At 45.5% G+C, this 26106-nt stretch overlaps 1 protein-coding gene across 19 annotated transcripts in view; it reads right to left on the bottom strand.

Annotated features, from left to right (window-relative positions):
- The window catches only part of AOPEP (aminopeptidase O (putative)), a 346305-nt gene that overhangs the window by 93464 nt on the left and 226735 nt on the right, over positions 1-26106 (bottom strand). For 12 of the 19 annotated variants that reach the window (XR_007122247.1, XR_007122245.1, XR_007122246.1 and 9 more), the window contains exons 10-11: positions 20094-20137; positions 10307-10367 (exon numbers count right to left, since the gene is read on the bottom strand). Coding sequence is in view for 10 of the 19 variants with exons in the window: in XM_047699683.1 (XP_047555639.1) it covers positions 10307-10367; positions 20094-20137 (105 nt within the window). In the remaining 9 variants the exon portion in view is untranslated. Of the gene's footprint in view, positions 1-861; positions 1625-5393; positions 5420-5822; positions 7860-9018; positions 9193-9217; positions 10217-10306; positions 10368-20093; positions 20138-26106 lie in introns of those variants that run through there. The other 7 variants (XM_047699687.1, XM_047699686.1, XM_047699685.1 and 4 more) reach the window with 7 other exon arrangements.

Below are 26106 nucleotides of genomic sequence, written 5' to 3'. Positions count from 1 at the left end.
GGGCAGAGGCCCTTTGGGCACACCTTGAACAACAGTTGGTTGTCGATGCCCTCATGGGCCATGTGCTCATGTGCAGGGCTGTGTCCTGTCAGCCTTGTAAGCCCACTGCCCAGCACATAGTGCCTGGCATAAGGGTTGAACAAATAAACCAAACCATAAAGCCAAATATTTGGAGGAACATAAAACTAAACGATTCTAAGAGTTTAGATTATACTCAAGGAATAAGAAAACTTCTGTTGATTCAATATATTGCAGAATGTGACATGATTATGGATTCTCTCAGTTGGTCCCAGTCCTATTTACAGAGATCCTCATTCACTGGGAATGGCTTGAGTCCAGGATCTATAGTATTTTTATATTTTAAGTAGGCTCCACACCCAATGTGGAGCCCAATCTGGGGCTTGAACTCATGACCCTGAGATTGAGACCTGAGCTGAGATCAAGAGTTAGATGCTTAACTGACTGAGATACCCAGATGCTTCCAGGACCTGTAGTTGTAAACAGCTTCCTGGGTGATTCTGATAACCAGATCTCAGCATAACTGGGTTAGATGGCCTTAAAGGCCTCTAATCCAAGTCTGCAAGGCTATGCTTCCAGAAAATACCTACACTTATCTCCTTATTAAAAACCATGTGTGGGGCACCTGGGTGGCTCAGTCAGTTAAGCATTTAACTCTTGGTTTTGCTTCAGGTCCCGGTCCCAGGGCTATGGGTCTGGGCTCCATGTCGGGTTCTGCACTCAGTATGGAGTCTGCTTGCAATTCTCTCCCTCTCCCTCTGCCCCTCATCCCACTTCCTCTCTCTCTCTCTCTCTCTCCCCCCGCCTACTCTCTAAAATAAATAAAAAAATAAAATCTTAAAAAAAAAAAAAAGAAAACCATGTGTGCACATGCCACTATCAACTGTCTCTATCAACTGGATGGAACCAAGTAGACTTTTCAAAGCTAGTGGCTCCTGCTTCCTTTTCCTTCTGATTCCAAAGGCAAGCAAATATTGTTTTTCTCTCCATGGTGTCACACCCCAATCATGTCTGTGTCCATCTGGGCTGGTTCAGAATTTCCATTCTCTTAAAAGAAACAAGTTCTCAAATGCTCTTCATCCACGTGAGAGAGCCAGGCCTACATGTCCCCCCTGAGCTCACTTTAAAAACAGATGTCCAGGGGCAGCTGGGTGGCTCAGTGGGTTAAAGCCTCTGTCTTTGGCTCAGGTCATGGTCTCGGGGTCCTGGGATGGAGCCCCACACTGGGCTGTCTGCTTAGCAGGGAGCCAGCTTCCTCCTCTCTCTCTCTGCCTGCCTCTCCACCTACTTGAGATTTCTGTCTGTCAAATAAATAAATAAGTAAAATCTTTAAAAACAGATGTCCAGTCTGAGCTCCTGAAGGGTACCAGGCCTTAGTCGAGATCAGTATCCTGACTGTTCTCCCTCCTCACTGAGCGGGATTCAGGCATGTCACCTGCATTACACGAATCTGTACTTGTTTCTCATGGCTTCCTATGTATTTCTCTGAGAGCACCTGTAGAGTTTCCTCAGCCCATTGCTGTGCCTTCTAGGGAGATATCACCAGCCATCCAGATACTTAATGATGCTTTTAAAAAGCATCCATGTAAGCGAACAGCTCCGGGACCTGAAAGTTCAAAGTTGAAAACCAATGGGTGAAGATCTCTTTCACTGTTCTTCCCGCTTCTGGAGATTCCCTAGTACCTGAATGGTGGGGAGGGCCCTGTCCTTTCATCTAGGAGTCTTCCTGCTAGCTAGGCTGCTGGGCCACCTGCCCAGGGACCTAATTGCCATTCAAGTATTAGCACCCTTTTACAGGCCTCTGGTAGACTTCTGTGGCTCTTGAATCTTGTGGCAACCCTCCAGGGTCACATCCAAGTTCCCGTGTAGTCTGGCAGTGTCCTGTGTTCCTAATCAATACCTTTGCAGCTCCTGCTCTCCACGCAAAGCAGGCAACAATACACCTGTTCCTAACCAGCCTATCCCAACAAGAGGAAAGATCACTCTTCCAAGCTGTGGTCAAAATGCATTCACCTGATGTATTTATCGCTACAAAAAAAAAGAAAAAAAAAAAAACAACACTGACCCTTCTATTATCGGGGCGGGGGGGCAGATGACCTTGGTTAGAGTGTGGCAGAGGCTGGGGAGGGAGAGGGGAGTGACAGTGAGGCTGGCTGGTAGGGCGCTTTCCCCCAGCCCTTCCACAAGGAAGCTGCAGCCATTCCTCTGGTCCTGGGGCATTACCCACTGAGCCTTAATTATGCTTATGACCAACTGGTTCCTCAGCCACTGCCCATGGAGCTCAGATTCTATCCAATGCTGCTCAAACATGCATACTCTGTTTTCTAGCCCCTAGATCCCCTAGATGCTGGTTCTGACTCTCTGCCTGTCTAAAATGGCCTTCTCCCCTATGTGTCTTTCAAGATTGGCTTCCAATGGTACTTCAACCCTCCCTGCTCCCACAATGGGAAACGACCTCTTTCTCCCAAATGCTGGAAGCTAGTCCATTTTTCACAAGTTATTGCATTCTGCCTTGGGTCGGTTACTCGTGTACCTACTTTCCCCACTTAATTATTAAGCATCTTGAGGGCAAAGCCCATGTTCTCTCATCCTTGAGCCATCCATAGTCCCTCAGAAAGGATAGAGAGTACCAGCTATATTCGTGGGACAAAGGGAAGGAATGGGGTGGGGAGGCACTGGACAAGGAGGTACAATTTCAGATCCTGGAAGTTTCCCCTTGCAAATCTCATCCATCTGGTCTGGGATGCTTGGCAGTTCCCTAGATGTCTAAGCTCTGACACAGTTACAAAGGAAATCTTCAAGGGAGAGGAAACACTTTTAATCCTTATTATTCACTTGGGAGTCTCATCTTAGACCATTGTGAGTTAGATTCATATTCTTTCTGGAAATTGTGTTTTGAAAGAGAGAGAGAAGAAAGAAAGGACACAGAACTTTCATTTGGGGCACCAGAGGAAAATGCCTCCTGGTACATTGTGGTGCCTTTTGCTTTGGAGAGGTCAGTGCATTTTTTTTTTTTTTAAGATTTTATTTATTTATTTGACAGAGAGAAAGATCACAAGTAGGCAGAGAGGCAGGCAGAGAGAGGGGGGAAGCAGATTCCCCACAGAGTGGAAAACCTGACGCTGGGCTCAATCCCAGGACCCCGAGATCATGACCCGAGCTGAAGGCCTTCTGAGCCACCACTCAGCCACCCAGGCACCCCTAAGAGGTCAGTGCATTTAGACAGTGTCAGATCAGATAGCCCCCAAAATACAGATGCCCAGCACAGACCTTCAGTTACCTCGTACTCTCCAGAATAGACCCTTCCTTCCCACATATCTGTCTCTCTCATTCCACAAGACAGAATGTTGCTTGGGGCCCCAAAAATCCATAGACCCCAAAATTATTCATCCTTAGGGCAATAGGTTGACTTGGGTGATTTTTATTGGGCATTTTGAAGGGATTCACAAGAAATGTGGAATTAGGGAAGTGCTGGGAATAAGCATTGTTATGGGCTGAATTCCCCTCCCCCCAAATTTACATGTTGAAGTCCTACCCCCTAATATCTCAGAATGTGATTATACTGGAGACAGGAACTTTAAAAAAAGTGATTAAGGTAAAATGAGATCACAGAAGCAGGCTCTAATCTAATTGGCTGTTGTCCTTAAAAGAGAAGATTGGGACAGAGATCTCTACACACACAAGAGAGAGACCATGTGAGGACACAGGGAGAAGGCAGCCGTCTGCGAGCCAAGGAGAGAGGCCTCAGGAGAAACCAACCTGGCCCATACCTTCACCTTGGACTTCCAGCATCCAGAACTGTGAGATCATAAATGTCTGTTGCAAAATTCCACCTGGTCTGCGGGATTTTGTTATGGCAGCCTGAGCTAACTAATATGAGCACGAAGGCACAGATGCCAAAAATGAAAGAAATCAGGCTACAGATGAAAGGACTTCAGTAAACTCTCTCCCCATCTCTGGTGACTGAGGAGCAGTGTATCACTTTGAGGGATCTGTGGGCTCTTCAGTGAACTGTGGTAGCTCATTGACATTATGGGCCCTGCCCCAACTGAGACCAGAAAATCTAGTCAATGTATCTCTAAGATCCCCTGACAAGTTATTCAGTCACTCAGAAAATGTAAGCCGAACCACTGGACTAAAAAGATAGCCAAATTATTAGAAGCCAAAAAAACACACCCCATTATAGCCACCGCTACTACTGATAAAAAAAAAAAGAAGCCAGGATCTCATAGCACATGTAATTTGAAAAATATCATTTCTCTGGAGTTTACAAAATAAGCAGTCTCACTTTTCTGGAATGACCGTTAAATGTAGAATTCTTATAGACACCACCGAGACGGAGTATCCCAATGGGCCTTAAACTTATGTTGATGTGATTACATAAACTGCAAAAAAGAAGCTTACGAGTTATTCTATAAACCACTGGCTCTCTCTGCGCTAAAAGCATCCCATCTTATCAGATTTCCTCAGTTCTGTGACCTCAGCATTTTCCCTATGAGACTGAAGTCGTCCATCATTTGCTTGTGTGGCCGTGGGCAACCTGCAGGTGTGTGCTTGAAAAGCAGTGGCACATTCCAAGATGTTGCAAGAACCTGCTGTCCTGGGGTGGGGGTGCAGGCGTGAATCTTGGGGCTCGAGGTGCTTCCTGCCTGTTGCCGAGACACCCGAGGTGATTGGCTATGACCCATCTTCTCTATCATCATCAGTGCCCCCAGTGCCCATAGATCTTGCCATCTCACATCTGCTGAGCGCTTCCCCAGAAGAGCGGACAGAGACACAGAAGGTCCGTGAGGTTCACTGGTGCCAGTAAGCTACTCGTTAGTACCTCGGGAAACGGGTTGCCAGGGAGGTGAAATTAAGAGCTGAAGTGAGGCTGGTAATTAGTGCATGCTCTCTGGATGCCCACTGTGAATAAGCACTCCCATCCGTGTATTATAATCATCAGCGCTGTCACAGCACAGTGAACGCTGACTATGGATGGGCTGAGCTCTATCTTTATCCACACATTTGACAAAAATACAGATGATTTCAGTTATATCTATTTGGTGGGGGTTTTAAGGCATCATGCACTTAGATTTTAATGCAACTAATAGTTTTAGAGCAGTACTGTTCACTAGGAATGTATGCGAGCCACATTTGTCATTTACAATGTCCTAGTTGCCACATTTAAAAAGATGTAACAGCTAAAAATAATTTAATTTAATTTTTTAAAAGATTTTATTTATTGGGACGCCTGGGTGGCTCAGTTGGTTAAGCAGCTGCCTTCTTCGGCTCAGGTCATGATCCCAGCGTCTTGGGATCGAGTCCCGCATTGGGCTCCTTGCTCGGCAGGGAGCCTGCTTCTCCCTCTGCCTCTGCCTGCCATTCTGTCTGCCTGCGCTCGCTCTCTCTCCTTCTCTCTCTGACAAATTAAAAAAAAAAAAAAGATTTTATTTATTTATTTGACACAGAAAGAGAGAGGGCATGCATGCATACACAAGCAGGGGGAGCAGCAGAGGGAGAGGAAAAAGCAGGCTCGCCACTGAGCAGGGAGCCCGATTCGGGGGCTCGATCCCAGGACCCTGGGATCATGACCTAAGCCAAAAGCAGATGCAACCAACTGAGCCATCCAGGTGCCCCTAAAATTAATTTTAATAATATATTTTACTGGGCACATATACACTACGTTATGATGTAGCCAAAACATTATCGCTCTAACATGTAACCAATTATTTTTAAAGATTTTATTTATTTATTTGACAGAGATCACAAGTAAGCAGAGAAGCAGTCAGAGAGTGAGGAGGAAGCAGGCTCCCTGCTGAGCAGAGAGCCCAATGCTGGGGGGGGGGGGGCTTGATCTCAGGACCCTGAGATCATGACATGAGCGGAAGGCAGAGGCTTTAACCCACTGAGCCACATAGGCGCCCTGTAATCAGTATTTTATAAACCATTAAAGAGATATATTGCCTTCCTTTTTTTGTAATAAATCTTCTAAATCTGAGTGTTTTCATAGTCCACCTCAAGTGCTAAATTTTAACCAGAAATGCTTGATCTATATTTAGATTTTGTAAAATTGAAGGTTAAAAAAAGTAGATGCATTCACATATCCAAAGTTGTTCCAAACAAAAACTGGATTATTAGATCTTAAATTTAGATTTGGATTAGATTAAAAATTCAGCTCTTCGGGCCACTGGGTATTTTTCAAGCGCTGAATAACTACGTGTGGCTAGTGGCCGCCATATTGGACATCGAGACCCGGAGCACCTACTGTGCGCATCACAGCAGTAAGACTAGGATGAGTCAGACAGAGTCCTTGTTTCCCCAGGGTGGGGAAGCCTATGTATGAGACCCATATACAAATAGCAACAATGTAAGGTGGGTCATGACACTTGCTAAATACATGGAAAGGAAAGCATTCCAAGGAGAAAAGGGAATGCACAAAGGAAGGCCCACGGCAAAGAAACATTTAGAGATTGGTAAATATGGCTGAGCATATGCCTAGGAGGGTAGAAATTAAAGTTTAAGAAGACAGCCTGGGGTAGTTCTGCTGAGAGCCTCAAATAGCAAGCCAAAGAGTTTATTCTCAATCCACAGTTAATGGGGAGTAAGTTTCTGGTGAGGAGGAATCTTTTAGAAAGATCCACTTAGTATTGATGCGGGCGGCTTGGCGGCTAAAAAACCAATTAGCTACCGAACCAGTCCAAGCCAAATATAATGAAAAATGGGGAGGCCGTAGGAAAGGAAAGAAAATTCAAAATGTAATAAATATGGGTAAAAGAATACCAGGACTTGGCAATGTGGCCAGGAACTCAAGGAAGAAGAGGAGACGGAGAATTCTGTAGCAACTAAAATAAGGAAGTACAGATGAAAGGCTGGATGGGAAAAGTTATTTCTAATGTATCTGCACATAAATGTTTTAAAAGGAGTTGGAATACATGCGCATATAAGCTGGTGGGGGGTTGGAAGAGACCTTTGGGCAGACATGAAAAGATGTCAGTATCTATTTATAGAACGGTCAAATTAGCAGAATGGGCGACTTTCTTAGAAATAATGTATACTATGGGGGGGCAAGGAGGGAATCTGAGTAAATCAAATTACAGTACTATTCGTTAGAAAGCTAGGCAGCTGTTGAAAATTACCGCTCTTAAATTATATCAAAGGGGATATGGAAAGCTGCTTAAGATATACTTTTAAATGAGAACTTTCAGCTTGGATAATAAGATTCCAATTTTGTTTAAAAAGGATACGCACCTATGTTCTGTATAGCACAGAAAATGTGTGGAAGGACCCACACCACGCTGTTAGCAGGCATGGATTATTTCTGCAGAGAAAGACTGAAGGGAACAATGGCCTTTCCTTTTTATATTTTGCTATTGCTTGAACTTGCTACAGAGAACACATTATTTGAGTTTTAAAAAGGGAGACAAAGGAAAGGATAAACCATGTATTCAGACCTCCAGAAAAATGACTGAAAGGATTTATATCAAAAAATTATCTCTGGACCATTTTAATTTTCTTATTTTGAACTTTTTTATATTCTAAAATAAATACGTAATACTTCTATAACCGGGGGGGGGGGGGGGGAGTCATAAAAGGAAATAATCTATAATACCGATGGTACAATCAATTTTAAATTTGTTTGCAAAGCCAAAGGTTACAGGGTTGGGTGTTCTTTAAAGAGGTTTGGATCCAATTTCTTTTACCTCTTTGGGGCTCATGCTTACTTTTATTGCTGCTGAAGTGATTTCCACATTTTTTTAATGATTTCCATTCAGTGCGGCCAAAAAGGAAAATCGAGGCCAACCACAAGGGAAGCCTTCCTGAGAGGAGACAAAAAGCCTCTGTAACCTGTGGAATGAAAACTTTACCAGAAGAACGTGACTCTTTTGTCATGAATGACTTCAATCGCTGGTGGACAGAAATTTTTAACGAGAACAAAGAGCATCGAAGCGATTTCAGTACTCTGCTTGTCAATCCCGGCCAAGCACACTAGTAACTTTATATTATAATGATGGGGACAAAGAACAAGGTGTCCCATTCACTGCCAGGCTGCTGCACCCAGAGGGTCCCAGGCCTTCGCAGAGCCTTTCACTGCAGTGGAACAGAGAAGGAACTCTCAAGGAGTGCAGAAAGGACCGCGAGCAAGTAAATCATCATCAACCATGTAAATAATGGCAGAGAATGGGTATGGAGATGAAAAGGCGCCTTCTGATCATTCACCAATGGAAAGATGTGCACTAAATCAGGGTCCTTTCTGTCTGACGCTGTTGTTTTTACTGAACAGTTAAGCGCCCAAGGAAATACCAGTTGGATCTTAAAGACAATTTATAGCTAGGCTGGCCTCATTGCACCTGGCTGTGTTTTGACAGCAGGTTTCGTCAGTTTATAGCAGAAATTCTTGTCTACACTATAAGCTGTCACAAATGCAACTAGACCTTGGAAAAAATGTACCGCTCAGAGGCAAACCTCTCCCTTTGCCGCGCCCCTCCCCCTTTTAATGAAAAGCAAAAAGCTCCCGCTGGTGGCAAAGCCTCCTTCTCTTCAGGGGAAATTAGGGAGCCTCCCGGGACTGAGAGGGTCAGCCCCAGTGTTACAGCCCAAGTGGGGTGCGCCTGCTTCTGGGCACTCGATTAAGGACTCTTTCTTTTCTCTTCCCTCGGGGCTAACTGCTGAACACAGCGGCCTTGTTGTTTGGAGCCAGGAAATTTCGGGATTCTGCTCTCTGAGCTCCCCACTCTTCCCAGCTTCCAGGCCAGGGAAAGAATGTCTGGACGCCTTGCTACAGCCTTGCCTCAGAACACAAGGCCCACAGCTTTGGCGAATGCCCTCTGCCCCCATCTAAAACAAGACGACAATGCTTGGCTCTTTGGGATCAGACAAACCTTAACTTTGTTTTTGAGATTCTTCTCCTCAGTGAATGGCCGGGTTTGGAAGCCCCCTGTCTTAGAAATCACAGGACCTCACTGTAATACCTACACGTTGAAAGCGCTGCCTCCCAGGACCAGGTGTTGCCTTACCCACCTGTTTTGTTTTGCTTCTTTAAGACCTCAGGGTTTTATTCTTTTTTGCTCCCAGAATGATTGGTCCAAACAAATAACTTGTAACAGGTGACACACATCCCTGGACAGAAGGCACTGCATCCTTTTTAGGAAAGAGTTCATGGCAGCTGGAGGCCGACATTTTCCCGTTTGATAGCTGGGACAAAGATGTGAAGAGAGGGATGAAAAGGTAATGGAAAGCAGCCCCTCCTGTTCCTTAATTTCATGGTTCACAGACATTCAGTGACATTCAGACACTCCCAAGGGGAAGCTCATATAACCAGCCATGAAACTGGAAACGAGCAGGCTAAGGGGGCTGCTTGCCTGGGCCTAGGGCAGAGTTTCTCACAGCCATGGGGGTCCACTCCCAGACACTGGGGCTCACTCTGATGGGTCTGCAGCTGCTGGGGGGCGGGGGGCTGGGAGGGAGAGTAGGCAGCAGGGAGGGTGTACAGGCCAGACTGGGAAACTCCAGGCCTGCAGGGTACCTTGACCAGCCCCACGCAGGATGCCACCCTCAACTTCCCAGGGCCTATGCTCTGGTAAGGGTCAGCACTCAGGGGCTGCCTGTCAGGCTCCAGGAAGCACAGGACCTGGGCAACGTGGAGGGAGGGGAGGCTCCAGGCCAGGCAGTTCCCACGGAGCTGGGGCTGGTTGGGAACATCTCTCCCTCAGGCGTGCCCCTGGGCTGAAAGGGCGGGAGACAGTAGAACCACCTCCAGCGGGGACAGGTCCTGGTCTGTAGGATGGAGAAATGAATCTACGTGGCTCATTCAGTAAGACCAGCTAGAGGCAGGGATGCAGAAGCAGGGGAGGACATTGAGGGGCAGCTGCAGCAGGGAAATGATAGAGAACTAAGGGCATGACAGGTCAGAGGAGAGCCACAGGCAAGCCAGCTCACTCACTCATCTGGCTGTCTCCAAAGCCAGAGGCACCTGCTCAACCCACTGATGGCCTGAAGTGTTGCCTGATGACACCACCTAAAATACACACCACACTTTTCAAGACCTTGCTTAACACATAGTTCGAGGTCAACCAGCACGCCCACTACGGCACCACAGTCCCTTGAGGCAGAGGCCGGAGGCATATACCGTGATCGCAGATGTAAAGGGTGGGAGACCATCATTTTCCTGATGTACGGATACTCCAACTCAGTAAAATGATTACTTTAGTATCTACACCTACAAACAAATGATTGTCAAAATCGAGCTGCTAAGCAGCAAGCTCCACGATCCCCCACAGACCCTCCCGAGCAGTTCTGTTGAGCGTACCTGTGGTATTCCAGAACTCTCCAGCCAGTCTCGGAAGATGTTTTCCACAGACAACTCAAGCCTTTAAAAATAAAACAAAAAGGCAAGCATCAAAACGTTACAGAGCACCTACTGCATACACAGCATCTTTTCCTCTAAACATTCAGGTACATCACAGCACGGATCTTCCAGAGAGGTAGCCACTCTCTGGAAAAAGCAAGGCTGTCCCAGGTTCAAGTGCAGAAGGCGCTCAGTCACACAGCACCACTTCAGTCAACAGGAATGTGCAGGGTGGAATCTAAGAACCAGAGGCACACCACAGTAGGTGCTCTTAAGGCCCCGAGGGGGCTGCTGGGTTGGACAATTCAGGGAGGACAAAGCATGTCCACAGGACACATCAGGCACAACTGCTTCCTTGCAGTAGGCAGCAGAGTGAAGTCGGAAGGCCCCAGCATTTAATACACCAAAATGAAATTGGTCGTGACGAGGGGCTGCGATGGGCACAAATGGCGCGACCCACTGTGAGAGCGCAGAGGGACCCGGCAGCAGGGACCACGCATGGTTTGCACGCCTCTGAAGCAGGCCCATGGGCTGCTTTGTTTGAAATATGACAGTTGCTCGTTAAGTCTGACCCAAAGTCAGCTGAAATTCTTTTGGTTTCGTGGCCTGCTGATTTGAATACTCCTTACATTCCTTAAGTATCCAGTCTGTTTGGGGTCAGCTGACCTCAGGTTGGGTCTTCCTGTCTTCCTGGGCTAATGACGTTTAAAGCGACCCCAGCCCATTTCTAGATAACCCCAGCTCCTGCTTCATATCCCCGCCCCCAGAGGCCTCTCCTGAGCCCTCTCCCAGGCTGTGTGGGTGGCATTCACCTCACTCCCTGTCCTTTGTGCCACAGCATCCAGCAGTGTGTGCCTGCCGTTTATTCCATTACTGGCCCTTTAACTGTCTCCCCCACTGGTCTGAAACTGAGATCAGGGTCTATGGCTGTTCGACTTGCTTCTCTAAATCCAGAAGAGAGAACAGTTCCTGGTATAAAAGATGATTCCCATAGATATTTTTTACTTGAATGAATGAAAACACATTTTACTTTTGTTTCAATAAGAAGTATTCCCTTTAAATTTAAAATCACCTTTCCCGGGCATCTGGGTGGCTCAGTGGGTTAAAGCCTCTGCCTTTGGCTCAGGTCATGATCCCAGGGTCCTGGGATTGAGCCCTGCATCATTGGGGTCTCTGCTCAACGGGGAGCCTGCTTCCTCCCTTTTCTCTCTCTGCCTGCCTCTCTGCCTACTTGTGATCTGTCAAATAAATAAATAAAATCTTAAAAAAAAATCACCTTTCCCAGCAAGAGATTCCCAATGTGTTAAGCTCCAAACCTATAAAAATTTTATATATTACATACTACATCATAAATAAACAAATAAACAAACATATATAAATCGTATCCCTTCCCTAACACCCCCTCCCTTTAGGGGCTGCAGAGAAGCTATGGAAAGATAAAATTCTGTCCATCAGCATTGTTAAGGTGCCGAACCCAGTGCTCCCTCACCTCCTGGGCTCTGCTCCAGGCTGGGCAATAGTGAGAAAGGGAGGAGGGAGAAGTAGGCCTGTATGGGGTTGGGGAAGTAGGGGCTGACCAATATTTTTGCGACCTTTTCTTCCCCAGTGAGAAGCCAGTCACCAATGGGCCTTAGTCTTCCTGGGCCAGAGGAGAAGCAAAGGTTGCAGAAGGGAGCAACTGTCAGTATTTCCAGAGAAAACGGGGCGGCGGGGGGCCGGAGGGACTAAGCAGAGTAAATGGTTTGGATTCATTTCAAGATGATGCCCCTGTGTGGGAGAGGCCAGAAGTAGAAAAGGGGAGAATGATGACCTCCCAAAGACGCTTGCACTGGGCTCCTTGGGTTCCCCAACTCGGTGGAATTACTGGGCATGCCTTGTATGCAGGTGCTCACAGGTGTCACCATCCCCCTGCCTCGCCCCACTACTTCTCTGTGGCCACTTAACAGCATCAACCCAGGTGTAAGCAGCCTGGTTCCTGCTGAAACACAGAGCGTGAGGCATGCGTGTGTGTGTACGTGTGCACTCGTGGACCTGCGTGAGTGCATGTGCAGCACGTGGGGCAGGGGTGGGTGGGTGACTGGAGGGGAGGAGGTGGCTCTCAGAGCACCTTAGATCCAGAGCACTGTTGTTTTTTGAGCCCAGTCGGCTGCACGGAGAGGTGCGGGCAATGCCCTTCACAGGCTGGGAGGAGGAGGAGAGCGGGGCTGAAGGCGGCCCTTACAGAAGTGTCTGAAGAACTCAAAGTTGTTTCACTTTGTAATGAAATGTGCAAGGCTGCAGGGGCAGACAGACTGTACGATTTCCACCGAACATAAGAGGCTCCCTGGAAGGCCCGCTCTTGATGGGAAGGACGCAGACCATCCCCACCTTGCTGTCTGGCACCCAGGAGGGGGGTTCACCTGGTGGTGCTGGGTTCCTGCCCTGGGGCCTCAACAGCTTGGGGGGATCAGCTGGTGCTCTGAGCTGTCTGTCCTGATTGAGAGGCATGCCTTTCTTCCAGGTCCTTCCTTCCCTGAAGCTTTTCCTAAGCCGCCCATTCATCTGCTTCCTTTCCAGCCAGAGAGGGACACTCTGGGTGTCCAGAGCCCTGGGGCCAAGGGCTCCCGTCACCCTCCTTCCCGCGAACTCAGAAAAGCCAAAGCAAGAGGCAGACTCTGACCAGAGCTTTGTTGTGCTGTGGTTCTAGGAAAACAGGCATTCTTAAAGCTTGCACAACTCGAGAGGAAGACAGGGGATTAAGAAAGGATTTAGACAAGAGTCATAGTGAGGATCAAAGGGGCGAGTGCCCTGGGTCCATGATGGGGGTTGAGGGAACCGGGGTTCAATGTCCTGAACAAGAGAAGTCTGGGATGACCTCACGGCCATTTTTGAGTGATTTTACAAAGGAGGACCAACAGCTGTTGTGCAGAGCCATGGAGGAGCGAGTAAGAGGACGCGGACATAAATTTCCTTCAGGGAATCTTAGCTGAAATACGACAACTTTAAGGGTGGCATGAGGAGGGGCCGGGGAGTTGAGCCCTGGAAAACTGAAGAACAGGCCACGATTCTCCCTGTGGCATCGGTTCAGTGGGTGCCTACAGGGCACGAGGTTCTGTGGAGGGCTGAGCTGGGAACCCCCAGGACGTGACTGTCTGACAGGGACACATGATAGGCATGCCCACAGTGCCACTAGCGCTAATGCAGAGCTGTGGGACTACATGTGCAAGAGGCACGGGCTGCCTCAGGTGGCTCAGCTAGAAGGACAGTGGGAGGTGTGTCAGGGGAATCTTCTTAAAGGAAGCAAAGCTTGAACCATGTCATGGAGGAAGGCCGTGCTGTCCCCAGTGATGGGGCAGGGCCAGCAAAATGGAAGGAAAGTGCATGCAGGGCAAAGGGAGCAGAAGCAGGCAAGTCCAAAGCCATGGTCAACTGGGCTGGCACACAGAATGAGGTGAGGGGGAAAAAAGGGGTGTTCTGTGAGAACCCTGACATCCTGCCACTGAGCCTTGGCCTCACTGAGGAGGCTCTGAGTATGGCTGCAGAATGGCGCAAAGGAGAAAGGGGGTCGAGGAAGAGTAACTGAGGGAAATGAGGCCGGAGGCAGGGAGACCAAAGTGGAGGCTATAAACAATTTGTGCTACAGTCTACGACCTGAACAGCTGGCCGGGCCACCTGTGCGGTTATTGCTTTGCAAAGTAGTAAGGCAAATTTTGCTTTGCCATATTTAGTATTTGCACACATGGGTACTGTTATAGAGTGGCACCAAAACCAAAGCAAACCAAGACCCCTCTGCCCATTTCCAAGTAAAGGCATAAAAGTAGTAGCTATTGCTTAGTACCTACTGTGTACCAGGCACTAGAGAGAAAGTCTCATTTAAACTTTACGATATTGGCACTATCCCCATGTCAGAGAGAAGCAAATGCAGGTTCCGGGAAGGCGACACAGATCCAAGTCTATGTTGCCTGCCTGCAAAGCCCCCACTTTTCCTCCTATGCTGAATTCAGGCATCATGATACATTGGCTGTGCTTTTGGGGAGCAGGCGAGCCTGTGGAAAAGGAGGGCTTGTGCTTGCTCCAAACAGCCCTGCCTTCTCCTTCTTGATCACATCTCTCCTGCTGAAGGTGTCCTGGCCCCTGCTGTGGTGGCCCGGTTTGTCTGCCCTTCGATTATAGTTCTGAAGAGATGTGGAGACCCTTGGGAGGGGCAAAAGTGTGAGGGCAGGAGAGTTCATCATTCAGCTGCATTCAGGAGCAAAAGACAGTCTCTCGTGAATGAAAAGAACATGTGTTTTCAGATCACTTTCCTTTGGAAAGGTTCAAAGCATCTTATAACCATTATCACTTCATTTCTCATAATATCCTCATGAAGTGGGTGTCAATTGTTGTCTGGCTTTGAGCAGATGGAGACCCTGTAGCATAAGAAGACTGGCCAAAGTCAGGCCAGACAAAAAGCTAAAGAAAGACCCAGGTTTCTAGACTCCCAGTACCACTGCTGGAATTGAACTGTACTGACGCCTATCTGGGGATTGCTAACAGGGAATGAGATTTTAAACTATGAGAGGATGATAAAAACAATAACTTAAGCTGCTACTGGAAAAAAAAATTTTTTAAGGTACTGTAAGTGACCTTACTTCCCAAGGAAATTATGAGAGATGTGTGATATGCCGAATTTTTTTTAAAAGTAGGGTCCATGCCCAACATGGGCCTCAAGCTCACAACCTCAAGATCAAGAGTTGTATGCTCTACTGAGCCAGCCAGGTGCCCCAGTAATTCTTAATCTGCAAGGAAGAAATGAGCTTCAAGTTTGGAGGGAATAAGTACAATTATGTAGTTTTTGCTATTTTGATCATAATAACTGAGATGACGGTGCAGGTGAATTTTTAGGTCTGGACTTGGATAGATAGCCAGGGGAAAGCAAAAGCTGACTTTTCCAAATCAAGACACTCAGGGTCTAAGCCAATGGTGAATGTTTCCCCTCTGAGATCATGTGGCTTAAATAATCACAATGACAAGCAGAAGCATTTCCACTTCGCTGGGACCCAGGACTTACAGGAAATTACTCTTCTGCATGTCTGATCACTATGGAAATTGATTTTATACAGATAGCTAAAAGTACACAGACCCATAACTGCATGCCCCCCATTTGTACTCGTGAGCAGTACTTCCGCCTCATTACCCAAGCCTCCTGGGCATCTGGAACAGCAGGTTGTTTTACCCGCTGGCTGCAGAATTCCCTCTCGGCACTCCTACATCCTGTAAGGCAACTCTGAGTTTCAGGCGTCTGTCTCCAGGTCCCCTGAGCTATAAACCTAGTCACACATAGTTAACACCTCAGGGGACAGAACACGCTGGACACCGTGGCATGACGCTGGTGAGAGAGATAAGCTGTGTTTAAAGCTGAGAAAGTTGCAAGGCGGGGGCTCTTCCTTTTGTGATGTTAGCATGCCTAGGGACAGACTCAGGCTCCTGCGAAAATGGTATTATACTTGCTGTATTACCTGCTCAGTTGATTTCCGAGGGCAGAGGGATGAGGATGCGGGGCTGACTCTCAGATGTGTCTGCCACCTGTGCCTATCACCTTGCAGCCGATCAGAAGAAAGGTCTTCACCATCTCGGCTCCCACCTGCTCCCCTGGAGACTCTAAGCATCACGTTCTGTCCACGCCTCTGAAGGAAAGCGCAACTTCCTAAAGCCCCCCCCACAACTGCCACGTGAACTAAACCACAGATGGAAGGAACTCTGCAGGTGCAGGTACTGGATGAGCTCAAGCATTGGGGGCCTCGACACTCAGGGTCTGAAAGGGAAAGACCCTCGTTCGGCAGTGCCACCGACATTCTTCACAGATTTTTAAAATTTTCATTGTTTAGGTTTTTAAGCTCCCTCTCTACATGTGGATACAAATAGTGAGCATCTCAGAACTGTGCCCAGGGTTACTTGTTTCTCAATCAAAAGGGGTCATTTGTGTTCGGGCAGATAATGAAGATGGCTGAGGTCACTGAGCAAACACTCCCTAGCTCCCCGGGGGGGGGGGGGGGGAAGGAAGGCAGTGAATGACACCAAACACAGGGATGTGCACACAGACACAATAACTGATGAGCAAAGAAAAAGCCACTGTTGGGGCACCTGGGTGGCACAGCTAGTTAAGAGTTCGACTCTTGGTTTTGGCTCAGGTCGTGATCTCAGGGTCGTGAGATTGAGCCCCACATCGGGCTCCATGCTCAGAGAGGAATTTGCTTAAGACTCTCTCTCCCTTTCCCTCTGCTCCTCCCCCTGCTCTCCCTCCCCCCTCTCAAATAAATAAATCTTTAAAAAGGAAAGAAAGAGCAAGCCACTGTTTACAGGGTGGAGGTATGAGGTGGGCAGGGCCGGCTGGCACCCAGGGTCTGTTTGGATTTCCTTCTAAGCACTTTTAGCTTTCCTTCCCTTGGTCTCATAAAACATCAACATGTAAACAGAAACCTCACACTGAAGAGGTCTAAAACACAGCTCTTCACCTCCCTCCCCTCTACCTCCAAATGCTCTCCCTCCCACTCCTTCTGCCCCGTAGGGATTCCCAAGACAAATTCCCGGCCTGCTCTGCTTCCGGTGCTACTCCAGAGTGTCCCTTGAGTGGTGCAGAAGGAAGGCCAGGCTGTGCTGCACTCCTCCATGTACCTTTCAAAACCAACCAACCAAGTCTTAAACCGTGGCCCCTCTGGAACATTCCTTGGATCTGTTCATTACTCCCAAACCCTCCTGCCCCTGCCACACTCCCGCCTCAGGGGGGCGGGGGGCTCTAGATCTCGTGAGTGAACAGCTCTCTTGGTTTCTCATTGGTCTCATGACTTCTAGTCCTCCCAGCCCACATGGATCTTCCACAGCGTCCCCCGGAGCAGCCTTCCAATCTGCTGATGGCACTCTCCTACTGAGAACCTTGAGGGGTACCTCTCTGCCTGAAGGCTCGTGGCTAGGACACATGGGCCTTTTCTTTGGTACCGAGGACTCTGAAACTCCCCAGAGCGCTTCCAACACTGAGACATAATGATCTGTTTTCACACATATCTTCATTTTGACGAGGAGCTCTCTCCAGACTGGACATGGAACCTACTCCTTTCTGTCCCCCAGCGTCCAGCATAAAGCCTGCTAGGGGAGGGGCTCAATAGATAATGTTAAATTAATCGAAGCAAGAGAACAACGCAAAGCAGTGTGACATGGAGGATACCGGCCCCTGAACACTAAGTGCCTGGTCTAATGTGAAGAACCTTGCCCCACTAACAATGGCTCACGTGCCTGACAGATGTGCCCAAGGATCAGTTTGCAGCCAGGCCACAGATTAGAGGCTCCGGGGGTAGGTGTGGGGCCTTTGGAGACCCAGATAAAATTGGTACAATATGCTGCATAGGTAAAAGGGCAAACGATCTGTTTTAATAGCTGAATTCGATTCTGACATTAGTTAGCAGGAAAGAAGATGTTTGAGTTTCAAAAAAGGTTCTGGTGTGCTTGCTGAAATAGATGCATTGCAGGAAGGAAATCGCCTTAACTTTTAAGGGGAATTTTAAAAGGAAGCTTAAACCTGCTAGCCAAAACATGACCCTAACTGGGAAAGCCGTCCTCTCAGGGGGTGAAGGTTGGTGGTCAGTGGCCACCCTTAAACAGAGACTGACTCTGCTCTGCCATCATTGCAACAGAAGTCTCTTTGTGGGCCTAATAGTGTGTCCCTCGATAAATATTCACAATTATAAGATCCAGGCTCCCTGGAGCCAGGGGGCTCAGGGCCATCCCCATGAACTTCATAACTTTCTTAGGAAGTGGATAAAAAGAAAGAAGCCCTCCTAAACGAAAAATGCACTTTGTAGCTTCCCTGAAATTTGCTATACTTGTACCCTAAGAAGTTCTTCCAAAAGAACGTATAGTAACAAACTTTCGTAATAGGAATATGCTATTTCTAATAATTGTCTTGTCTTTTTTTCCCCTTGCATTAGTTTCTAAGGAAACTGCTCCATTTTATCAGAGAACCTCACAAGTTATTCCAGGGCAGGTACAGAAGAAAAAGGGGAAAAAAAACAAACAAACAAACAAACCTTGCAGGTAAATTGTTGTTCCTGACCTTAGGAATAATAGCCACATCTGATATGATCTTTGCATGTGAAAAAAAAACCCATATGTCTGCTTAAAAAGAAAGGATGGTAAATCTGAAACACTTCAGACTTTCCAAAACAAGCCACACTTCCTTCAAGCAGCCTCCTGAAAAGCTAGTTATCTCGGGCGATTACTAATGCCCCCACGCAATCTCCCTGTATAAGACTGCCTTCGGCATCAAAAGGCATGAACACAAAGAGGTAGAAATGAAGGAATTTATCAAATAAGATGGGTATGTTCGTTCTGTATGATGCACTGGCTTGCTTTACGTGTGTGTGTTCACATCTAATTTTAAAAAACAAGTGGCTAACAATAACACTTCTAACTGTTGGAGCAAGAATTGGAAGTAGAAGGTGGAAGAGGAGGAGTTGAAAGAAAAGGCCAGGCAAAAATCCAACACTTGGGAAAAAATCTTCGTGTCTTCATGGCCCCTGGATTCCCCCTATCCTGAATTTGCATGTCATTTCCTGGTGGCATGAACCCTGCCACCTTCGCTAGAAGACACTCCATTTGGACTGCCCAGGATGCTGGCCCACCTACACGGAGGATGGCCTTGCCCAGGTCCAAGCCAGTGTCTGCATGAAAGAATTCACTTCCACATTTGGAAACCTACTGTGAGCATAAAAACATAGTTAAACCTGTGGATCAGAAAAGAGAAGAAAATTGGCTCTTCTTCAAAGTAATATTTAATTTCTCAAGATGCCCCCCTTTAACATTACATACCAATTTTGCTACTGGGAATTATATTTCAGGGTATTCTTTTTAGTGTCTAAATTAAGATAAGAAATGAGAAGGAGAGGGTTGGAACGAATCCAGTGTAAAGTTTGATGTAGGTCCTAAACCTCCTCCTCCTGTACGTGGTCAGCCCCCAGAACCTCAGTGCTCTTACCAGTAAAATAGGGACAGACATGGCATGCGTTAAATAGTGTTGGTTGAAGGATTAACTGGCGGCTTGCATATAGAAAGTGCGGGCTTCCAATACCCACTATGAAGACAGTGGTAGTTGGGGGGTGGCACCGTAATAAGGATTAAGTGATTTACTGTATATAGACCCTGTATACATGGCCTAAGGCCCAGAAGATGACTATTGTTATAACCATATCAGTCATTGATTGAACACCTACTTTACACAGATGTTATCTCCTGCACTCCTCCCAAGACTGAAACACTGAAATTCGGAAGGATGAAGTAACTTGCTCCGAATCTCAGAGCTGGAAAGGAGCCCCGCTGGGGTAAGAACCTAGGAGAGTCTGACTTCAAATCCCAGGCTCTTATTACTACATGACACTTTGACCTTCAATGAAACAGTACTTCCTTATATTAAGCCATGTTAACTAAAGAACCCTCACTTAGAATTTTCCTCTCCTCCAATCTTTTTTTACAGCATCTGAGGCCACAAAGTGTCCTTGGCTTGTCTCTCACGTTACTTTCAGGACTTTTGACTCTGGGTCCTCTCAAGGCTGCATGCCCCCTGGCTCCCAATATCCACAGGGGCCTAACTCTAGGTCTGGTTCATTGTCCTGGGCCAGGTCCCTATTTCTGTCAAGAGATGAAGACTGAACTTTCTAGATTGTAACAAGCCAAACAATGGCAGGGTCCTTTTTAACATGAAAAGTAAAACCGAGCTCTTAATTCCTAAATTGGTCCTCACCTTTCTTCTTCTGGGATATTCTCCAACAGCAGTTGAAGGAAATCCTGGAATAAGAAAAAAGCAAACCATTAAAGATGTCCATCAATAAATAACTGTCCGGAATCCTGCCAGAGCCCGAGTGCTCCCAGCTGCTGACAGCTTACCTGCTAGGGAAGCTAGGCCTGTGTTGACTTATTAGACTATATACCTTATTTATTAATTTACCAGGGCTTCAATCCAATCAGTTAAAGAGATTTGTTTTGTAAAAACAGCAAACAAATTGAAAAATGTACTATTTGTTGTTTTGACCTAAACCAACAGTTTATTTCATGTTTAACTATTTTCAAAAGGCTGCCCATAGCATAAAGCACTATCTCCTTTCTACTTAATCAGGTTTTCCACCTCCCAAGCTTTCCCTAGAGATCCTGGGACACCTGAACACTCTCAACTCCAAAAGGCTAGGAACTACCTTGCAACATTCTTGCACTGTTCTATGGAAAGATAAAGACAGGGGTGCCTAGCTCCTTCAGTCAGTAGAGCCTGTGACTCTTGATCTCAGGGTTGTGAGTTTGAGGCCTGCGTTGGGTATACAGATTCTTAAAAAAAAAAAAAATTAGGGGCTCCTGGGTGGCTCAGTGGGTTGGGACTCTGCCTTCAGCTTGGGTCGTGATCTCAGGGTCCTGAGATCCAGCCCAGCATTAGGCTCTCTGCTCAGCAGGGAGCCTGTTTCCCTCTCCCCCTCTGCCTGCTTCTCTACTTGTGATCTCTCTCTGTCGAAAAAATAAATAAAATCCCTAAAAAAAAACCCCTAAAACAACAACAACTAAAGATGAAGACAAAAATCAAGACAATTCATATCCCAGTGTAGGAACAAAGATGTCACAATTACAAAATGGTTCGTGGACCCCTGCCTCAGTGTGAAGCTGCTTCTAGTGATACCGCCATCTCCTATTGGTCCACATTTAGGATCTTTCAATAATAGATTTTTTTCAACCTAAACTGTATAACTCAGACACACCTATTTTTTTTCCTGTACTATGGAAAATTTCAAACACACTCAAAAGTAGAGAAGCATATAATTAACCTTCATCTACCCATCAACCCACAGCCAATCTGTCCTAACCTCTTACCTGTCTCCTGTATTATTCAGAAGTGAATACCAAAAAAAAAAAAAAAAAAAAAGAAGTGAATCCCAAATATTATATAACACCATCAATGTTTCAATAAATATCTCTAAAAGATAAGGACCGTTTAAAAACATAACCACAATACCATAGGCCTAAAATATTCACATATGAATGTTCAAGTTCACATTTATATTTAATCGGCACCTTGAGTATTGTGACCAATCTTTTTACCCCATCTAATTCTGGAATCTTGATTTGGTGTCAACCAGATTTGTCAGATAAATTACAGGATGCCCAGTTAAATTGGAGGCATACTTACACTAAAAAATTATTTGTTGTTTATCTGAAATTTGAATTTAAGTGGGAGTTGTCCATTTTCATTTGCCAAGTGACCGAAGGCCAGTGTTAACCCTAAGTTATCTGAAGGGTTTGAGAAGAAGCTTTATGGACAAATACAGAACATGAGACGGAGAAGAACAACATTTAACTTTCTGGACTTGATGCTGGACATTCAATAAGATCTACAATTGAAGTTTTCCTTTTAATAAGCTGAAAATAATCTTTTAAAACAAGTCCTTTAAAGAGGGGCCTGTGCATTAAGCCCAGATAACCAAACAAGATGCTACCAAGCCAGAATCCCTACAGAAAGAAGCCACACCCTCTGCCCCACCCCCAAGACCCAGGTCTGCAGATCCAGGGTCAGCCCCAGCAAGGGGATCTGATGAGATCCAGTGAGGACCCAATGCAAGATGGAAGCAGCAGCACCAACCCCCTATTACAAACAGCCGGAATTAGAGAGGAATGGGAATCTGCAAACAATTTGTATGATGAGGTGTTCTCGCCCTATCATGGCACTGGGCGGAGCCACCGTCCCTTTCTGTGTGCTTACACGTGGCTAGGGCCGGGTCTTCTGGAGGCGAAGTCTCCCTGTTAGGACTGCTAATGAAAGATTTATTTCTCCTAACCTTTTTTCTCCTTTTAAGTCATTATTTGTCTACTGTTGCTTCACCTACAATAAATGATACAAAGAGTAACAAAACTAATATTAAAAACATGGATCATGCAGTCAAAATGGAAAGGGACAACTCCAGATAGAATAATGTCTCACATCTAGAGTTCTTTCTAGCACCTGCAGTGGGTATACGGAGAAAAAAGGGAAATGAGTAATATCTAGAATGTGAAGAATTATTTTTGTTTGACATTCTTAAAGTCATGATTTTTATTATTTTGACACTTATTTTGCAAAAAGGCTAAATTAGAAATTACTTTATCGCAATCTGATATGTTGATGACTTTGCAAATATTTCACTGGCTTACTGACAGTATTCCTGCTTCTTAGAAATCTGAGTGCTGGGGCGCCTGAGTGGCTCAGTCAGTTAACCGTCTGCCTTCTGTTCAGGTCATGATCCCAGGGTCCTGGGATTGAGCCCTACATCGGGCTCCCTGCTTCTCCGTCTCCCTCTGTCTGCAGCTCTCCCAGCTTGTATGCTTTCTCTCTCTCTCTTTCTGTCAAATAAATTAAAATCTTTAAAAAAAAATCTGAGTGCTGCACTGATAATTTCTTACTAAATTTGCTTCATTATCTCTTTATAGTCCATATCAACTTATCCCATATTTGTCCAGCAATTTATGCTCAATTATGTGTGTGTGTTGGGGGGGAATGATTTTAACTCAATGACAAGGGGGAGAATTGAATTGTAGGAGAAACTGGAAATTCAGAGTTAACCTTAATTCTGCCCTGTTGCATTTTCCAATTACAAATGGATCTTTCTTTATAGGACTGCAGAGCACAATGTTCCAGAATTTTGTGTCAATATAGGAAAAGTACAGGAGGTCCCCAAGAAACCTTGCTTCATTTTTAAGAAAGCATGTCCTGCCTCTTAGTAGGTGGCCATCTGCCTCTCCTGACTTAGAGCTGAGACCTGGAGGCCACCCAGCAGCTTGATGGAGGCTCTCAACCAATGCTGGGAACAATGAGTCTAGAGGATCACAATGGATCACAAAACCCCAACACCTCAAGCACCTCTAAGTCATGGTGCCTGTATTCTCAGAGGCTATGTGAATGCCCATCCACAGTGCTAGATGTTCTGTCCAGGCTCCATCCAATCCAAAGAGATTCTTGGCCCCATTGCTGTACCAGCTCTCAGTGGATTCAACCCTACTGGCCTTTCTTACTCCTTTCATAGACCTAATCATTTACCATGACATGCTAGTTTTCCTGGCTCTTTTTGTAAACTGGCATACACCCCTGGAGTGGACTCATGATAGAAGCTTTTGCCCACCCTCCACAACAGGACATTAAAAGAAAAATGCCCAGGTGAAGGTCAAAGAGAGTAGGGGATCAAGGACAGGCTCTGTTATTCTAGGAAAAGATTTTTCTTTCTTTCTACAAAAGAGTAGCAAAACCTTTCTACAAAATTTTCTGTAAGTCAACCTGAAAACTCCTATTATATATGATATGTTTTGATGGGAGTGTTAATTAGACATATAAAACTAATTTAAGGGGGCGCCTGGGTGGCTCAGTGGGTTAGGCCGCTGCCTTCGGCTCAGGTCATGATCTCAGAGTCCTGGGATCGAGCCCTGCGTCGGGCTCTCTGCTCAGCGGGGAGCCTGCTTCCTCCTCTCTCTCTGCCTGCCTCTCTGCCTGCTTGTGATCTCTCTGTCAAATAAATAAATAAAATCTTTAAAAAGAAAAATGCCTCCCATTATTATTCCTTCCCTCACCACCTCTTTTCAATTCTTTCATCCACCTTCCTCTTCCCTTCAGCATGTTGGCAATTTTGTAAAGGCAATTTATAAATCTTAAATGGACAAGGAGGGCTTTCCTTCAAGGCCGATTCTAGGATCATAGACAAAGTTAGCTAGCAATAAATGCCAGAGCCCCAGTTTGTCACCTCCACAGTATGTCTGAAAAGAGATTAAAACCAAAGGCAAATAAGATTAAAAAAACAAAAAACAACAACAAAAAAACCCCAAAAACCAAAAAAGGCCTCCTGCTGTTTTGACAATGGGCTAGGGTAAAATTTTATCTGGATCCTTAGAAATTATTACAAGCCCTCACCCGAATCAAAAAATACATTCCTTGAGAAAATTTTTCCATTTCCTACTCTCTTAATAATCTATACACCAATCAGGTCAGTCCCAGACAGTTTATTTTGATTAATACCTAACGACACTAAATTAAACATAATTTTTTTAAAAACTACACTGGTTTTTGGCACATGGCTAATTTGGTAATTGTTTTTTAGTCTTGGTAAAAATATTCAATAAAAAGGAGGTACACATAGATTTATGGGATAAACTGGCAATGGCTTAATAATTGCACAGGTTTAGTAATTACCATGGTCATGGGGAGGAAGAGGTAGAAGAGGCAAAACAAATAACCAAATAATTTAAGCAAGGACAGTTTTGGCAGGATAAGAACCGAGACATGAACTGTCCAGCAAGAAGCCATTGTTAACCTGCAGTGGGGATGGGGACAGTGATAAACCAGAATGTTGGGGGGGTGGGGTATTCACATGGGAAAAGATTAAGAAGCAAACTGGAAAAAGAAGAAACTGAAGGACTTCTGAGCAAAGAAACTGGATCACAGCCTTCCTCATCACTAACAAGAAATATAAACAAAAACCCAATCCACTAAAAAAAGGGGGGGGGCAGAAATGTCACCAGACACATCCAAAAAAGGAAAGAAGGACAGCCTCATGGCATAAACTTCAAAAGGAGACAACTAAGGAAAGAAACATAAGATTCCAACAGCCTCCAGCCCTCCCTCTGCACCACCCCCAACCTCATGCTTAGCAGTAGTGGGACTGGTGAATTGCCCAAACCCTGCAAATTCTCATGAATACCCACACATTTGGAAAGAAACAGGAATATCTTTCCTCCTTTTTTTTTTTTTTTTTTTGACTGTGAAGGGACTAGAAATGTTTACTGGAGAGAGATGAGCAAAAGCTGGGAAATAAACAAGGAAGAAAGATGCTCTTTAATGAGCTGTAGAGCTTCTAAAGCTCCATGCTAAACAGGAGAAAGAATATTAATTGAGAGAGTACCTGCAGTGGGGAAAAAGCTGCACCCAAATTAGGTGAGAAGAATGGCTAGAATATTTAACAGAATTCAAGAGTCAGGGGAGCTGAATCCTTGCAACAAGAGCTGTATGCAGCTCCAGTGGAGCTCTTCCCCTCCACCCCCTCCTGCACAACATCCAAGCTTCGAACTGTAGCTCAGAGGAAAAGAAAACATGTCTATAATGAGTTGGGATAGAAATCAAGACTCAAGTTCCAACACACATGAGAATAAATAGAAGGTCAGGCTACTCATGCTGAGAGAGAGCAAGAAGGAAAGTATGGCAACTATGCAAATTAATGTAACAAAAACCCACATAAAGAGAGAGACAGAACTCAGAAGCATAGGACAAAAGACAAAGACTCCAGTCTTGAAGAAAACGTAACCCAAGGAACAGATGAAAATTTTCTATGAATGTTTTGCACTATAAAATATATTAACAAAAGATCATATAAGAACATAAAGTCAATAAAATGAAAGCTCAGAGACTGGATGACAAAACAACAAAATGAGATGAAGAGAGAGATTTCAAAGCCAAGAAAATAAATTAAGGACCAAAATAATACCAGTGCAGGACAATTAATAACAAAAAAGGAAGAAAAATATAGACATTAAAGAAAAAAATTAATAATAATGTTATAATAACATTAAGAATAAAAATAATGTCACTTGAGATAAACACATGCCACGAAGAAGAAAAAGATGAAAGCAATTAGAAAGTGAAAGGTATGGGGGACAAAGATGATATAACATAAGGATAACTGGCAATCTTGAAATCCAGAGACCTGCAAGGGAGAAAAACCTGAATGTGTTCAAACATACAGTTAAGACAATTTTGCTGAAAG

The sequence above is a fragment of the Lutra lutra genome, chromosome 13 (genome assembly GCF_902655055.1).
Source record: "Lutra lutra chromosome 13, mLutLut1.2, whole genome shotgun sequence".
In the NCBI taxonomy this organism is placed as follows: Eukaryota; Metazoa; Chordata; class Mammalia; order Carnivora; family Mustelidae; genus Lutra; species Lutra lutra.
The sequence above is the reverse complement of the archived record's forward strand: the minus strand, read 5'-3'. Positions and strand labels throughout refer to the sequence as shown.